Genomic DNA, 17509 nt, shown 5'->3' on the forward strand with positions numbered 1-17509 from the left:
GTGAGGTACATCACGCCAAGCCCACACAGCTCCAATCCGTGTCCCAACAGCATCACAATGGCACTGTGTTAGGATGCCAAATAGACAACACAAAACTAAAAAAAAAATATTCAAGTCACAGTCTCGTGAAATGTCTCTAACTACAAGAGGACAAGAAATTCACACAACTGAGAGAATGAGTCAGAATCATCAAGCAACTCCGTAATAATTCATTTTTGCTTCGGGCGGGGGTAAGAACAGAGAAAAAAAATCTGTTTATGCTAACATTAGTGCAGCAGTGACTAAGTGTCAGCAGTGACTAAGTGTGAAGAGCCCGACCAGATGGTGTTGTCTTTCTTCCTAACATGTATTTTATAATTCATACAGAGCAGTGATTAAACAGTAAAATATGATGTCTTCAATTTATGACTCCTTGTTTCTTCGTTTGAGCTACTCCACTTTGCGTGCACGCATTCTTTGAGTGGCCCGTGTGAGCTTTAGTGGTCACCCATAATCCTCTTGTATGAGATGGCGATGGGTTTAGATGTCACTTGTGCTGGTGACGGGGGCTACTCTCTCGCTGCAAGAGTATTAGTGATGCCAAAAGCGGCAGCAGCACGGCAATCGGTTCATTTGACGAGGAAAAAGATGAAGGCAGATGCTCCTTGAGGTGCGTCGATATGTTTGCTAAATTAAAGGGAGTTCTTGGTGGCCCACAGCCACCAGCTAGCGGAGGAGCTCCTGACCCTGCTCCAGTTTCAGCACCGACTCCTGCTCCTCCTCCAGCTGCAGCTGCAAGCAAGGTAGAAAAAAAAAAAAGGGCTAAATGTTCTTTGAATTTTGCCAACTGATTGAAATCCAATACAAGAAACGCATTGTACATATTGAATGTTTTTTTATTGTTGCATTGTTGTGGTTTGGCTGTATGTTTGCTATTCCAGGTGTAGTTTGCAGTCATCATTCGGACAATTAATTCCAATATTATTAAAATCTACCGTTTCATTCTGCCATACATATTTGATATATCTGTCATTTAAAATTGATCATCTCATTTTGTCTTGTAGGATAAAGAATCTCCTGCAAAGGAAAATGTGAACAAACCTCAGGGTAAGTCTTTTTTTATTTGAAATTAAGTTTGATTTCTATATTGTACTTGTTTTCGATTTTGAAAATATATGTTTAAATATGATACAAGTCATTTAAAAGGTCATGCAAAGTCATCATCGATTGGTCATATTTATATGCCTACTGCCTATAATATAAATGAATTCAATAATTCAATTCCAGATCCTGCGCCAGCTCCGCCTCCTGCCGCACCTCCAGCGAACCCCGATCAAATTGGAGCAGAGGGGTAAAAAATACAATTTTCACCCTTTTGAGTTGTACCGCAATCAACACATCTCATTTCAGCACGTATTGATTTCTTCTCCAATATTTTAGTTCCACATGGGAATATTATGCAGAACAATGTAGCCTATTTTACAACAGTGGCTATTCCGTTCCTCTGGCCACTCCTCCCGTATTGATGACGAAACAAAACAGTATCAAATTAATCACTTACAGTGTAGTTAAGTAATCAGATTCCCGGGCAAGATGACAGGGAGGAACATAGAGCGACCTTAGCGATGAGATCTCGATGCCCGGTGAGCAGCACGCGTATTACTGAGCGAATGAAGCCAAAGTAGATTAAAAGCTTTTCAGCTTTTGTGATTTAAGAAGCTCACCGTGGCCGCTTCTGGCCCAGCGATATAAACCAAACGCGTGACAGGTAAAGACAGATGTAGCTGATCCTTGCACTTTTAAACACTGAATGGACCTGTTGTCCAATTTTAATTAGATGGCATGGATCGGGATGACCTCCTTGTTGTTGTAGCGTATTGAATGATTAAAAATGAATGAGTAGATGTGTTTGAAATCATTCCTCATTCCATTCAGAAAAGAGGAAGCCAGCCCTCCGCCAGTCGTCATCAATCAGTATTCAGATGAGCAGCTCCGCTCCATAGTGAAGCGTTTGAGGGAGAGACTTCAAATCTACAAGGAGAAAGTCACTGATCAATATGCTTCATCACCAGAGATCAGCCCCCCTGTCAGTGAGTAGATTTATTTATTTTTGTCAGCTTTGCCTCCAAAAAGTCATTCTGATGGAAGCCATTTTATAAATTGATGGTTTCAGCACCGCTCTTACGCAAGGGCCACTACGCTCAACTCGTGGAAGAGAGGAAAAGGCAAGCGGAGGAGGAGCGGATCAAAAAGGAGGAGGCGGAGAAGAAGAAGAAGGAAGAGCAGGAGAAGAAGAAGAAAGAGAATGAGCAAAAAAAGAAGGAAGAGGAGGAGAAAAAGAAATTGGAGGCAAAAGAGAAAGAAGACAAGAAAGACTTCAGGACTGTCTTGAAGGAGAAAATGTGGGCTTATGTGGATGTCTTTCTGAAGCCCTTCGAGGAGTACATGGACCCGGTTCTTGGAAGCACCATTGATCCTTTTACAGGTGAACGCAACTTTTGAGTCAAAAATAAAAAGCCCGACTCTCAATTACGTTCTTCCTCTGTAGATCGTCGCTACATTGCCTGGTTGAGCTTGGTGACTCTTGCCTTCAACTACAACGCCTGGTTCGTCACCGCCCGTCTCTGTTTCCCCTACCACGCCGACTGGGCCATCCCTTGGTGGTTGGCCATGGACCTGCTGGCTGACTGCATCTACCTGATGGACAGCATCATCTTCCAGTCCCGTAAACAGTTTGTCAAAGCGGGCGATATCATCGTAAGTTGGCAATTTACCACCCAGAAAAACAAAAAAAAACACCATGTTCTTGTTGGAATGAATTTCTTTTTTCCCAGAAAGATGGAAAGATGGCAAAGAAGAATTACAGAGAAACTGAGAGGTTTATGGTATGCTTTTATTTTATTTTATTTTATTAACGTAAAACAAACTGGTGTCCTCTCAATGATCTGAATAGGCCGACATCGTGTCAGTGTTGCCCTTTGACCTACTCTACTTCCAATTTGGTTTCAAATCCATTTTCAGAGCCAACCGTTTGTTGAAGGTGACTATTTCCATTCGAGTATTTCTGCTACTCAATCTCTGCTGTCATTGACTTTTCAAAAATAATTCCTAGGTGGATACATTTTTCGAATTCAGCGACCGCCTGGAAAGTATCATGGCAAAGGCTTACATCTGGAGGTACGTCGGAAGACTCAAGCGTGGATTGATGGATGCAACAAAAGCTACCTTCTTTACTTTAGAGTTATTCGCACCATCGGCTATCTCCTCTTCGCACTCCACATCAACGCTTGCGTGTACTACGTAGCATCCGACTACCAGGGCATCGGTCAAACCAAGTGGGTCTACTCCGGACTGGGAAGTGCGTAAGTATTTCACACATCGGATTGTTTCTATTGTTGGCCAGAAAAACAATTTGGAACATTTGTGCATGGAAATAATAATTAATTTGTGTTTTCAAATGGTAATTAAGCCCCCGGCAAAAAAAATCTAAATGTATGTTGTGTTTGCTGCTATGGCTGCAGTTACCTGGCCTGCTTCTTCTATGCGGAGAAATCCTTGCTGATGATCGCCGAGTTGCCTTTTCCTGACACCATGTTTGGAATGATGTTTCAGATGACAAATTACCTTTTTGGGGCATTGTTTATGTCCGTCATTCTTGGACAGGTAGATTATTTATTGGAATCTTTTTTTTTTTTGGCATTCTAAAACAGAAAAGGTCCCGGACTGACATCACAAAAGCCACATCCTGGAACTTTTCTGACAGCCCTTGTATCATTATTTCTTTTTTTAGTCCCGACAAAGCCACTTGCCCAAATATGGTTGGGCCTGGTCCAAATCCCATGACACTTTTTTTCAAACTATTAAGCTTGTAGGGAGTCCAAACTACAGCAATGTGCATGATGTCATTCAAAGAACCAGCTCACTTATGGTCCACTATTGACTGTCAGGCCCTTTTACACCTTCTCCGCAGGTACCTGCGTTGTTACTACTACGCTGTCCGCAGTCTGATCAACATCGGGGGTCTAAATGAACCCCACACCGTCTTTGAGATAACGTTTCAGATGACAAACTTTTTCACGGGCGTCTTTGTGTTCTCCAGTCTGATCGGACAGGTAAAATAGAAAGGCGTAGCGTGGACATCCAGTAGAAATGATCTCGCCCTGTCGTCGCCTCGTTATTGCACCTCGTTAGAGTAGCGATAGACGGAGATGAAGCAACTTGGTTAGTCCCATTAGTTCCCTGACAGCTATCACTCAAATATGGCTCAGTGGTTCCCGGCTGCTGCTGCAAAAAAAAAAAAATGTTTCAATCTAATTGTTCTCTTTGCTTTAGATGAGAGATGTTATTGGTGCAGCCACAGCAGGACAGACTTACTTCCGCTCGTCCATGGACAGCACAGTGGCCTACATGGTCACTAACCGCATCCCCTCCTTGGTCCAGAACCGTGTCCGCACTTGGTATACGTACACCTGGGATGCTCAGGGAATGCTGGGTAGGTGTGATGTCATTTTCTTTTTTTAAATAAATTCCAAAAAGAGAGGAAAAAAAGCGATTCTAATTTTGCTCCTGATGCTTCAAGATGAGTCTGATCTGCTGGATAAGATGCCTTTGGTGATGAGAACGGCCATCGCTGTGGACATCAATCTGACCACTTTCCAAAAGATTGATCTTTTTAAGGTGGATTCCGTTTTTGTAAAACACGTAATCGGTCGTTTTTCTGACTTGCATATTTCTCCTCAGGGCTGTGACCAGCAGATGTTAGTGGACATGTTACTGAGACTCAAGTCGATCATCTATTTGCCTGGAGATTTTGTTGTCAAGAAAGTATGTTTGGGATATTTTTACAGATTGCTTTCCTCCACAGTTCATTTTGTGGAATGATTTGACGGTCATCGTTTTGCAGGGTGACATCGGTAAAGAGATGTACATCATCAAGAGCGGAGCGGTGCAGGTGGTGGGAGGACCTGACAACAGTATCGTCTTTGTCACACTTAAGGCTGGCTGCGTCTTTGGAGAGATCAGGTCACACATCCTTTATAAAATATATAATGATATTTTTTTATTTTTTTATTTTTAGTTTTTTTATTTCATATTATATATAATATATAACAATGTGCAGAATATACATTTCAAATATAAATGTCTTTTTTCTTCAGATATCATCTAACTCTATACGTATTGATTTATTCACACAGTCTGCTGCAGTCATCCAAAGATGGAGGCAACAGACGGACAGCAAATGTCAAAGCGTACGGCTTCGCTAATCTCTTTGTTTTAGAGAAAAAGGATTTGTTTGATATCCTGGTACACTACCCGGAGTCTCAGAAAGTCCTGGCCCGAAAGGGAAGGTGAGACAAAAGCGCCGTGTCCTGTTTACCATTGTATTTCTTGACCTTAAATATACATGTGAATAGGAAATTAATGAAAGCCAAGGGTCCAGCAGCAGCCAAAGCAGATGAGGAAAAGAAGAAAGGTCTGGCACTTTTTGGACCCAAGCCGCCCACACCCAAATTGCTGCGGGCCATGCGTGGTGCCTTGAACAAAAGCATGATGGACAAACTCAAGGTAAGGTCACTTGACAATTAATATCAATTCTATCTTGTGATCTTCACTTATTTAATCTAAACATTTGTGTTCTTTTATTCCTAGTCTGCTGCCACTTGACCCATACTTCTATTGATTCATGTTTGTCAACTCCATTTTGGGAGTTTATTTATTTCAAGCCTCTTATACACTGAGAGACAATGTATACTTTTTACTTTACTGTCAATGATTTGCATGTACTTCCAAATATCTTGGGAATGGAGTCTTGTATGTATACATGTACTTCAATGTACTTTGTGTTCATTCTGTCTCCATATTTTTTCTCACAAGTTGTTTTAGAAAGCTGACAGAGATGATCTAATAACTGCTGGATTAAATGATTCCAATATTTAACAGCATGCACAGTTGCACACGGGTATTATTATTTTTTTTTTTTTGTGCAATTCTGTCATGGAAAGAGTGAGCGAGCAAGAGAGAGAGAGAGGGAGGGAAGGAAGGCAGGAGGTTCTGACCATAATCCCATTATCCAGACTGGCACCTTGTCTGACATACAGGACCAAAATAAATTTAGGGAGTTTATTTGGACTCCATTGAGTGAACTTGAAACAACTTTTTATTCAAGGTCCCTGATTCTACAAAATAAAATCGAATAAATGTTCATATAATTGCTAATAAGACAAAAAGCAGTGAAGACTTCTTGGTACCGACTGATCTGGTGACGACTGCCAGAGAAGGGAATTATTCAGGTTTAAGGAATTAATTGCGTCAGTCTGTTGTTTGTTGATGTGAGAGTCAGACAGCACCAGAGTCGCCCGGGATTCAGGAGCAACAAAATTGTGTAAAAAGAATATCAGCAGATATTTTGACAAAAGCCTTCACAGCACTCTGCCATGTTCGCAAGGTTAAAGGCGCTTGTTGGGGCTCCTGAGCCTCCACCAGCTGGAGCAGCTAAGGTAAGTAAGCCTTTCACTCTGACTCTGAGAACTATTTTGGTACGTGCTCCTGAACATTGTCCATTTGCGTTGTGACCGTTATATTCTCAGCAATATTAGACAAATGGATTTAGCTTCATTTTGTCTCCATAGCCTCCTGAAATCAAGGAGACCGACCAACCAAAAGCGGAGACAAAGCAAGAGGAACCAGCAAGAGAAAACAAAAAAGATGAGGAAAAGAAAGAGGAACCAGCAAAAGAATGCCAGAACAAAAAAGAGGAAGAAAAGAAAGAGGAAGAACCCAAGAAAGAAGAACCAAAGCCAGGTAAAGAAAAATACCATCAAACTTATTTATTTATGTATTTATTTATTTATTTATTCCTGTTTATTTATTTATTTCAGTTTATTTCAATTTATTTATTTCAGTTTATTCATTTATTTATTTATTTATTTATTTTTTATTTCAGTTCCTGCCCCAGAGGCTCCTGCAAATCCTGTCAGTCCAGAGGGAGCAGAAGGGTAAGAACAACATTGTTGTCCTCCAGTGACATCGGATGAATTTCATTTGTTAAATCACTCATTGCCAAGTCATTAGAAATGATACATTTCTTGGACTGTACATTCTTTCGTCACCTTCCCAGCGACGACAGAGCAGCATCACCTCCTCCACCTCCTGTGGTCTACTCCCGTTGCACAGACGAGACTCTCAGATGGTTGGTCAAAACAAAACGGGACAAAACGGAGTTGCTCAAAGAGAAAGTCATCGATCCGTACGCCACCTCTCCAGAAATCACCCCGCCTGTCAGTAAGTACGCACCAAAACAATCAACCCGAACGGCTGCGGTGTGCCTGACAAATCTGCCTCCTCAGCGCCCATTCTGAAGAAGGATGAATACCACAAATTGAAAGAAGAGGAGCGGATAGCAAAAGAAGAAGCGGAGAAGAAGAAGGCGGAGGAGGCAGCCAAAAAGGCAGAGGAGAAAAAGAAGAAGGATGAGGAGAAAAGGCTGGAAGCTGAGAAAAAAGCAGAAGAGGAGAGAATAGCAGAAGAGGCCCTCAAGAAACAAAAGATGCTCCCAGATATTCATTTCACTTTGCTGGATATCCTCTTTCGACCTGTAGAAGAAAAACTGGATACTGTCCTGGGATCCACCATCGATCCTTTCACGGGTGGGTAAGCTCTACTAAATAAGCAAAGAAATGAAATGACTGACACAAAAATGTGTTTTGGCTCCTCAGATCGCCGTTACATCGCTTGGTTGGGCATCGTAGCGCTGGCGTACAACTACAATATTTGGTTCTGCACGGCCCGCTTGGCTTTCCCCTTCCATAACGACACGGCCAATCGATACTGGATCACTTTGGATTTTCTGAGCGACCTGATAAACGTTGTGGACATCATGGTTTGGCAGCCTCGACTTCAGTTTGTCAAAGCTGGTGATATTATTGTGAGTGAACTTATGGTCTTAAGACGGATGCCGTATGAAAGTATAACAAGATTATTTCTCCGGTAGAAAGACCGGGCCATGACGAAGGAACATTATCGGAAATCACCTCGTTTTAAGGTATTAAGAGGAAGAAAGTGCTTGAATGATAAAAACGTTTTGACCTGATGCCCGTCTTATTTCCTTCTGTGTACTGTAGACTGACATCATCTCCGTCCTCCCCTTTGACCTTCTCTGCCTTTACTTTGAATTTTCTACCATTTACCGACTCAACCGCTTCATCAGGGTAGGTCGCTCACTGGTGATTTTTTTTTTTCCCACTTGTTGAACAGATTCTTTTTCTGTCCCAGATTGAGTCTTTCTTTGAATTCAGCGATCGACTTGAGAGTGTAATGGCCAAAGCTTACATCTGGAGGTAAAAGCCGCAGTCGTCGTCACACCATGTTTTCCCATTTCATATTTTTGGATTGCATTTGTTTGTGCTTTTCAATCTAGAGTGGCTCGCACCACCGGCTACCTCCTCTTCAGCCTCCATATCAATGCGTGCGCTTTCTATGTCGCCTCAGTATACCAGGGCCTCGGCACCAGTACGTGGGTCTACAACGGAAACGGGACAGCGTATGTATTATTATTATGTATTTATTTATTTATTTTTCAGTTTTCATTATTTTTTATATATTATTTCCTAAGTTAATATTCGTGTTTCCCACAGGTACATCCGATGCTACTACTTTGCAGTGCGCAGCCTGATCAATATCGGCGGACTTCCCGAACCCACAAACACCTATGAGATCTCCTTTCAGATGACCAACTTTTTCATTGGTGTCTTTGTGTTCTCCAGCCTGATTGGCCAGGTTGGGATCATTGTAATCATTACAAAGTCAACAGTTGTTATTTTAGGGTTACTTTTTTTTTTTTTTTTTTAATCTTTCTAAATCATAGATGAGAGATGTCATTGGAGCGGCAACAGCAGGTCAAACGTATTTCCGGGCATCAATGGATGGCTGCGTATCTTACATGAACACTTACACAATTTCAAAGTTGGTCCAGAATAGAGTAAGGACCTGGTACAACTACACGTGGGCTGCTCAGGGCATGCTTGGTGAGAGTACTCTGGGATCTATATCCTGGAATTGTAAATCAAACTAGTTATCCTAGTATCAAAGTATTGATTATTGATATGTTTCAGACGAGTCCGAGCTGCTGGATAAAATGCCTCTGGTGATGAGAATCGCCATCGCTGTGGACATCAACCTGGCGACCTTCCAGAAGATTGCTCTCTTTCAGGTGACTCGGACACTTTCAATGGGCATAAATGAACTGAATTAAAAAAAAAAAAAAGTTTCTTCCAGGGCTGTGACCAGCAGATGTTAGTGGACATGCTACTTCGGCTCAAATCAATTATTTATCTTCCTGGAGATTTTGTTGTGAAGAAAGTGAGTACATTTACTGTGTATTGCGCAACATCTCCAAATGATTATGGTGAGCAGAGAGTTGTGTTCTCGCTGCAGGGCGACATCGGTAAAGAGATGTACATCATCAAGAGCGGAGCGGTGCAAGTGGTGGGAGGACCTGACAACAGTATTGTTTTTGTCACACTAAAGGCTGGCTGCGTCTTTGGAGAGATCAGGTCACATATTCTTTAGAATATATATATTTATTTATTTTTTCAGATGTATAACTTTACATGTATTGATTTCATTCATACAGTTTGCTGCAGTCTGCCAAAGATGGAGGGAACAGACGGACGGCGAATGTCAAAGCGTACGGATTCGCTAATCTCTTTGTTTTAGAGAAAAAGGATTTGTTCGATATCCTGGTGCACTACCCGGAGTCTCAGAAGGTTCTGGCCCGAAAGGGAAGGTGAGTCGTACCTTAAAACGCCCGTCATTTTAGGAGGATTTTTGTGCCGACCAATCAGTTGTCTGTTTTTTGTCTTTGGTTTGTATTTACTGCTTAAATATTTTGATGTTTATTGACCCATAGGAAATTGACCAAGGCCAAACAACCTGCAGGTGCTAAAGATGAGGAAAAGCCAAAAGGTCTGGCTGGCTTTGGCCCCAGACCACCAACACCAAAAATCATGAGAGCGTTTGCCAACTTCCGCAAACTCTCGGTAAAGTCGCTCAATTGTTGTTGTTGTTTTTTTAAATAAAATGGTGCTTGGTCATGAGTGTCAAAGCATGTGACGATTTTTGAGTTCTAATGCAGTAACTTGTTTTTGGCTTCACAGAAACAACAGAAGGAGTGAGACCCGTTCTACTGCAACCTGATTCATTGTGGATTCAACTGATCAATTATTGCACGTTTTGCAATGTGTATTTTTCAACATGTATGACTTGGTTGTCAAGACACTAAAAGAGACGGTCAAAGTTTGTTTTCTTATCATTTTTTCCAAATCTGAGCAGCACACAAGCATCACATCATTGCAAAAGTGTTCACAATACAGAGCTAAAATGTTTTTTTTAAAAAATCCTTACGAAAGCATTAGCAGCTTTTTGTTATCATAAACAAAAGTGCAATTTTCTCTCAATATAGCAATGTTTCTTATGATTTGCTGAAGATTCGGCTTTTGAGGCTTTCCTATAGCGTTGCGTGGATGGCTTTATTTTTCCGGGAAAAAAAAAAAAGGTTCTACGTGGTCTGCATTCTAATTGCGCAGCTTCCAGTAGATGATTTCTCTATCCTCTCCGCCTGTGATCACTGTGCCACACAGTTCATTCATCCACATGGCCGTGACTGCACCTGAGCACAAAGGACAGACATTTATTATTTTACAAACAGACTTTAATTAACTTTTATTATATCACCGACATAATCGTGCATGTGTGTTTGTTTATGGAAAGAGATGCACCTGAGTGTGCTGAGATCCTGGAGGTGACGGTGTTGCTCATCAAGTCCCACAGCAGGAGGTCACCCGACTGGCCCCCGCACAACACTGAGTTTCCATCCCAGCAGAAACACCTGACAGAATCATCAACGAGGAGGATTTCATTTGAACAAGTTTTTTATTTGAGTGTTGATGTTAACCTGAGCTCCTCCTCCGATTTCACAGACGAGATCACCATCCCCGTCTGAACGTCAGTCACTTTCATGAAGGAGTCGGCGCCGATGCTGAGGACATGTCGACTGTCTAAATAGAACAAACTGCTTGAGTTTTCACTGTAAGTTGCTTTTTTTTTTCTTCTCGGTCTCATTAAAAGTAAGAAGTTGAAGTATGGAGCCCATTAAGGATATACAATAGCCAAGTTTAACAAATCAATTAAATTAGACTCTTAAGTTACCGACTTTAGTTTCTGCACAAGGCCTAATTAAGCTCAAAAAATGTCATTCAATTTTCATCATTATAACCATACTTTTCTTTTTTATGTACATATTGGTACTCTAAAAATATGAAGGGTGTTTGATGAACATGCATAATCAATGCAGTGATATTTTTTTTAGGGGGGGGGTGATGTTATCATAAAAACTATAGTGCTTTGGCGCTATCTAGTGGCAGCTCAGTTTTAAGGAACCACATTGAAGTGAAATCAAAAAGGGTTGGGAATGACTTCTTTTCCATAATAACAATCCAACTGACCCGGACTGAAAGACAAAGAGTGCACGGTGGCAGCATGGCAGTCGACTTGCTGCAATGTTCCGTAGGTATCCGTGTCCCAAATAGTGACCACCCCATCTTTGCATCCTGACACCAGGAGACTCCCCGAAGGATTCAATTCAATAGCATTCACCTAAATTTCCCACAACAAAACAAATCATAGTAAATTACATGTTTGATATACGGGGAAAAAAATAAAATAGGTATGTGACTCACCCCAGCATCATGTTCCAACTCAGCCAGCAGCTCAAATTGTGATCTCTTGTGTCCGCACAAAACACGCGGCTCACACTGCCACACCTGAGATGTGACCGACGACAATCATCACTGCTCACACCTCTCTGACAAGTGAATCCTTCATGTCTTCTCACCTTTACAGTCGAATCCCAAGAGGCCGTGTAGAGCTTGTCATTGGACCAAAGCACTTTAGTGACAGCGTCGTCATGACCCATCAATGTGTCCTGTCGCCTCCCGTATGGGATGGAATAGAAATATCTAGAGGAAAGAACAAGTGAGTAGCTCACACAAAATCGAATGAACTTTGTGTATTATACTTACACGTTATTGTCCCATGAGGAACACACCACAATTTGACCATCTGCTAGCATCAGACATGATGACAAGGCCTGAAAAACCAGTTGAGAGGTTTCGACTGGATTTACACTGCAGGTGTCCAATTTCATCTGCCTACCATATTGGAGAAAGACATGCTCCTCTGAAAGTCCTTCAATTCTTTGGAGAACATTTTGAGCGTTGAGTCTGAAACAAAACCAAAGAAAATCAACACACTGACAGACATGTTGACAAATGATGCATACCTTGAGATGTACTGAAAACAGAAGCTCCATCTCGGGTCACGGTGATGGCCGTCACTGCCCTGCGCATTCATGACAGTGTAACTAATATGAATTTCCAATCAAGTATTTAACCATGCACGTACTCTTTATGGATCTTGTGTCTGGAAGCTGGTGTCAGACTGCTCATGTTGGACCACGTCAGCTTCCGGCTCTCCTCTGTTAAGTCCTCAAAGGAGGAGTCTTCATTCAGAGAGCCTGGGGAGCACAGAGACAGTTGGCCTTTAAAAACAATCTGGTTCTTGCTTGCAGGTCAAAGTTGGTTGTTGGAGAAATGAACTCCAACCTGGGGTCAGTTCGCTGATGGGTGATGTGAGGCTGGAGCTCCTGGTGATGTTCCGCGACCTTGCCGTGATCCTCTGAGGATGAGGAGTGGTGAAGAGTTGCGTGGGCGTCTGACCGAACTCAAGTATTTGTATCAGCATGGCCACCCTCTGGTTAGGGTCTTCAATACTGCATAAGGACACAAGGTGGCGGTGTAAATTCAAGCTGAGTTCCCAACTGCACAACTTCACTTTTTCCACATTAATTCTTTAATTGATTAAAAAAAAAAAAGAAATTCTGAAGCGCGTTGTGTGGAGACAATGTGTACATTTTTAAAGAGTAGGATTAAAAATATATATATATATATATATGTATTTAATGGATTCACTATAGTGAAATATTTCCAGATTTTATTTCTCATAATTTTGATATTTAAACTTAAGAAATTACAATATTACATCAGTAATCAATTAAATATACTTTTATATGAAAAGTTTTTTTTTTTAAATAATTGATGCAAACTTAGTTTCTTACCTGTCACAGTCGATGCCGCCTTCATAGGTCAATGGGTGAAAGACTGCAAGATGACATCACTGTTAGTTTACCCCACATTCTTCTGCATTCCATGATGATGATGCTTCTTTTACCGTTATGGGCCTGGACTGCTTCACTTCCTCTCTGCTTGAAACCGAACACCAAATCGATCCACTCGTGCAGGTGCTCTGACACATACTGACTCTCTAGCGCCATCTTATGCTTCTGCAGGAAATCCCTTGCATCTGGAAAGAAGATTTCATTTGCAGATTATTTTGCATTGTCATTTTTTTTCTCTCCTAGGGGGAAAACTTTAAAAGTGTATGTGTCATCACACGCCAACAGGAAGTTACCCGAGGCCCAGGGTGGGAGGTGGACATCGCCGACAAAGCTTCCGTTCTGCCGTCGGCCCAGCTCAAGATGCAGGTGATTTTCTAAGAAACTGGCATCATTCCCATAAAACTCTGGAATTAACTACGGGCATAAAAGACAAAAATGATTGAAAACAAATTATCTATGCTGTACAAATGAGTTGCAGCATCATCAATTTCATGGGCAAAATCAATTTGTCCCTCAGGCAAAAACAGAACAAAATCAGCAAGTTGTATATTAACAGTGGACAAACAATAATGTTCAAAGTCAAGCAGCTGAGCAGAAGATCCAATATCAAACCTCTTTAAAGTCCGTCGCTCCCTCTAAGCAATTTTTCCACGTTTCACCGATGCTGTAAGAGAGTTCATGGCAGACGCTTACATTTAATGAAGTCCGTTTGTAATCATGGCAAAATGATGTACCTGTTAAACATGCGATCTGCGTGGTCAAAGCGGCCGTTCTGCAGACACAACATGTGTTCTGGAGCTACGGGGAAATGGAAGCAAAACACACCGTCAAATATTGAGCGCTTGCTGAGGTTTCATATACAATCTCGGGACGATTAACTGACCCACTCTGACCAGGTAGAAAAGGACGTAGCCGGGAGACGAGTAGTGGCTGCCGTACAGGAAGCGAGGCTCGGGCATGCCTCGGAAACGACCCTGAGGAAGAAAAGTTGGATGGCAACAGTTTTTTATTTTGATCTTTATTCATATTTTTACGTCTCGTGAAATTCTGCAAGGGAGGGGATCTCACCAACAGCCGCTCCAAGCGCTCTTGGTTTAACGCTCCAACCGGTTTGCTGAGGTCCCTGAATGTGGCTGCATTGGTCAAATCTAAAAAAAAAATCACTTGAGAAGATAGTTCAAAATTCCTGGCGCTGTCAACCCACCCAGTTGTGTACTGGTGTAGTCAGCAACGACCCAAGGGAAAACAGGATACTGGGAAAGGTCGTTGCAGCTTCGGTCAGCCAGGTTGTTGAGGTGGAGGAGATACTGGTAGTTACTCAGGTGCCCGCGCTGCCATTGGAGCATGTAACTCTCTGCTGTGTGTTCCGTCATGTGATTCTCTGGGCAAAAAAAATTGGGAGGGAACTCAGCACCCAAATAATATTTGTATTTCTTCTCAGCATTGCATTTCCTTCCTCACCCAAGAAAGTAGCAATAAAGTAATAAATTTCATCTCTGTCCGCCGCGTTGTAAAACTTGAGATAGATGTCGGAGCAGAAGTCGTTTTCAGAACAGAACACTTCCAGCCCCTGCAAGAAAAAATATCTTTAACATCTCAATCTTATGTTTAGACACCATACGGGAGTTGCACTCACCAAGGGTCTGAGACCATGTCGTCTTTTGTAGATCCGCCTGACTTGATGCAGTTTGATCTGAATGACCTGCTCCTGAAGTCACAAAAAAAAGAATACCACCATTTTGGAGCTGCCTTTATGAGACCGGAAGCCGGCGCACGTTTTTTGGACAGCTCACCGGGTATCCATTGAGAGGCTGGAAGTAGAGATTCTCATTTGTAACGCAGACGTGGCCAGGATTGGATACCAGAGGTAAGACCATCTCCACCGCACACTCCATGTGAGGCTTCTCTGCGACACTCTGAAAGCTTTACATTGCAGAATCTCATTTTTATTTTATGCAGAATAGAACACAAATCTCAATTCGAAATGACACATACCAGAACTTGTCAAACGATGTCCTTGCCAATCGGGATTGAAGATTGGCTGTAATCTAGAAAGTAAACACAGAAAATTAGAGTGTGTGATGACAACTGTCAACATCAGTGAGCGTGAAATCACCATGGCCGTCTGATCACCGAGCTTTTCCAGACAGGATGCTCTATGCAGCTGGAAAATATGAAAAAAAATCATCATACAGCTAAACTGACGGGACTTTCCAAATTTACCAAAATGTCCAACGACATACTTGATGTAAAGTTTGAACGACATCCTCGGTTTTACGCCATACTTCCAGCTGAAAGTTCACAGTCTTCGTGCCCTTTCAATTGAAAACATTGAGTTTAGTTGCGAACACAGAATTAAGGCTGTTTACAGAATAAGAATAATTTGTAAAGGTATTTTTTCATATATCAACACTGTGTGTTCATAGAAGACTTACTCTCTCATTTCTGTAGGGTGAAATGATGCAGTTTTCTTTGATATAAATAACCTGCAAACATATTTACATTTAGGATGCAACATTATGTGAGCAGTTACAAGTTGGACATAATTTTTTTTTTTTTTTTTTTTAAAAAGTCAGGTCCAAATGATTGGGCTAAGTCTTACCTGCTCACACTGAATTGAAATAGAGGATGGTTTGGGTCTATGAAGGAAAAATAAATATATGAAAGTGTGTGAAAATTACAAAAATAAGATAAAATATCGAAAAAACATAAATATATAAGTCGTGACATGTACTCACTCATTGAACGGGTTGGTCTCTTTTTCCACAAATTCAATCTTTTTACAGTCCCGCAGTGGAATCTGCAGGCAAATCATATGAGTGGTGGTGAGCGGGGCCCGCAAATACCAAAACATTGTCTAATATCAATTTTAACCTTTAAAATCGGTTCTGTAAAATCTTCTGGGTCGAAAATGACCGATTTGGAACAGACCTTGAATGACCCACGGATTCTTCTGGAAGGGAAAATAAAAATAAAAATGTATCCCACACCCCATCTGCTAAAATACATTGTTTGTACTTTGGCGATAAAACATAATTATATTCTGTAGATACAACTTGGAGTATGTTTGAACAGCTGCTGGAGGCTCCTGGAGTAAAACAATATAACAGCACAAATGCTTGTAGAATATGTTACCTCTTCTTAGCTGAGCTTCTTGACACATCATATGCAGTGTGCTGCTCAAAATAATACTCTTCCAAATCCAGTAACAAGAGAGAAAATCTGGAGAGGAAAAAAAAGTCATCTGTGAGGACAGGGTTTTTTTTTTTCACTTGACTTAGCCAAGAAATGCATTGTCAGGGAAATTACAGCAGAGTAATTTAATATCTATTTTTGCATCCATTGCCAAATAGCGGGTGGTGCGTCATACTTGATGCTTAGGTTTGATACCTTTTAATCGCACTAATATTGCTGAAAATAAATTCGTTTGACTCAAGATTGCAATCTTTATTGTCGTTTCAAAAACATTCTTGTGGAATATAGTCCATAGGATACTGCAGCATACAAATATATTTTGAAATGCGATGCAAAATTATTTGCACACTATTGGAATACCTATTTGAATACTAAATCTACATCTTGTTAAACAGGTAATCTAATATATTATACACGTCACAATTTGCTTAAAACAAACCCAACAGCACTTTGAACTTGGACACGAATGGGATATATATATGGGTTGTAGTTTCTGTGTTGTAGAACTGCATTGCACTGATCAAAACGTCAACCCCCATTTTGTAGCTGATAAAGAACATTGCAACATTTTGCCACAATAAAATTGCCATTTGAATTACATAAAAAGTGATTATTACTTTGCATTTTTGGACCTCATAGGCCAACGTTGTCAACATCCCGCAGCAAAACCAGCCAATAGCAAACACTCCAGTTCCCACAAGCCTGCACTGTCATCATTCTCCATTTGCACGATTGCAAACCCGTCCAATTATGTTAGCGGCACAAAGACGTTCGGGCCGGCCTCTGTCATTCAGCTTGACTTTGTTCTATTGCAACTTCATCTGCGCATTCGATAACCCACAGTAGCACCACAGTCATTCCCTGCAATGACACTAAAAGAGCAGGATAAGCAACTACCGACCTTTCTTTCGTTCGCTCTTTAGTCTTCATAAAGGCCATGACTGCACAACATCCTTGAATGGGTCCGAAGCAGCTCAGTCAGTCACACGCCTGTAAACAAGGAAACTTCCTCCACATCACGTGACTTACATATGCGATCTTTGAGTCCTACAAAATATCCAAACCCCGACTATTTCGAAATATTTATAAATGATTCCCTGCAAT

At 41.3% G+C, this 17509-nt stretch overlaps 3 protein-coding genes across 5 annotated transcripts; 2 read left to right on the top strand and 1 right to left on the bottom strand.

Moving 5' to 3' along the window:
- Window positions 1-659: 659 nt before the first annotated feature.
- Window positions 660-5921, top strand: LOC133144001 (cyclic nucleotide-gated cation channel beta-3-like). The gene is made up of 18 exons (XM_061266339.1): window positions 660-782; window positions 1044-1086; window positions 1267-1330; window positions 1915-2069; window positions 2153-2464; window positions 2528-2736; window positions 2814-2864; window positions 2933-3019; window positions 3092-3156; window positions 3219-3341; window positions 3950-4091; window positions 4312-4471; window positions 4559-4656; window positions 4720-4803; window positions 4883-5001; window positions 5175-5327; window positions 5394-5544; window positions 5629-5921. Exons 1-18 carry the CDS (start codon window positions 660-662, stop codon window positions 5641-5643), a joined length of 2154 nt encoding a protein of 717 aa, XP_061122323.1. The 3' UTR covers window positions 5644-5921.
- A 95-nt stretch (window positions 5922-6016) lies between these two features.
- On the top strand, window positions 6017-10357 carry LOC133143617 (cyclic nucleotide-gated cation channel beta-3-like). Of its 2 annotated transcripts, XM_061265665.1 has the most exons (18): window positions 6017-6476; window positions 6609-6780; window positions 6923-6974; window positions 7097-7260; window positions 7326-7625; window positions 7695-7903; window positions 7970-8020; window positions 8100-8186; window positions 8251-8315; window positions 8396-8518; window positions 8613-8754; window positions 8843-9002; window positions 9090-9187; window positions 9253-9336; window positions 9412-9530; window positions 9611-9763; window positions 9887-10016; window positions 10134-10357. In XM_061265665.1, exons 1-18 carry the CDS (start codon window positions 6414-6416, stop codon window positions 10149-10151), a joined length of 2190 nt encoding a protein of 729 aa, XP_061121649.1. In that variant the 5' UTR covers window positions 6017-6413; the 3' UTR covers window positions 10152-10357. The 2 variants fall into 2 exon arrangements, with proteins under 2 accessions (XP_061121649.1, XP_061121648.1); XM_061265664.1 differs by having other exon boundaries at window positions 9887-10357.
- Window positions 9539-17449, bottom strand: nsmaf (neutral sphingomyelinase (N-SMase) activation associated factor). Of its 2 annotated transcripts, none has more exons than XM_061265662.1 (31): window positions 17307-17449; window positions 16346-16432; window positions 16085-16160; window positions 15949-16010; window positions 15813-15849; window positions 15646-15696; window positions 15454-15525; window positions 15327-15374; window positions 15206-15258; window positions 15004-15133; window positions 14847-14918; window positions 14672-14780; window positions 14415-14591; window positions 14279-14358; window positions 14094-14184; window positions 13945-14008; window positions 13823-13874; window positions 13504-13624; window positions 13264-13395; window positions 13151-13193; window positions 12639-12805; window positions 12439-12550; window positions 12317-12375; window positions 12190-12257; window positions 12057-12124; window positions 11870-11993; window positions 11715-11798; window positions 11481-11631; window positions 10931-11033; window positions 10755-10864; window positions 9539-10645 (listed from the first exon to the last, which is right to left on the bottom strand). In XM_061265662.1, exons 1-31 carry the CDS (start codon window positions 17342-17344, stop codon window positions 10551-10553), a joined length of 2736 nt encoding a protein of 911 aa, XP_061121646.1. In that variant the 5' UTR covers window positions 17345-17449; the 3' UTR covers window positions 9539-10550. The 2 variants fall into 2 exon arrangements, with proteins under 2 accessions (XP_061121646.1, XP_061121645.1); XM_061265661.1 differs by having other exon boundaries at window positions 16085-16163.
- Between the last annotated feature and the right edge of the window lie 60 nt (window positions 17450-17509).

This window comes from Syngnathus typhle, linkage group LG19 (assembly GCF_033458585.1).
Source record: "Syngnathus typhle isolate RoL2023-S1 ecotype Sweden linkage group LG19, RoL_Styp_1.0, whole genome shotgun sequence".
Lineage (NCBI taxonomy): Eukaryota > Metazoa > Chordata > Actinopteri > Syngnathiformes > Syngnathidae > Syngnathus > Syngnathus typhle.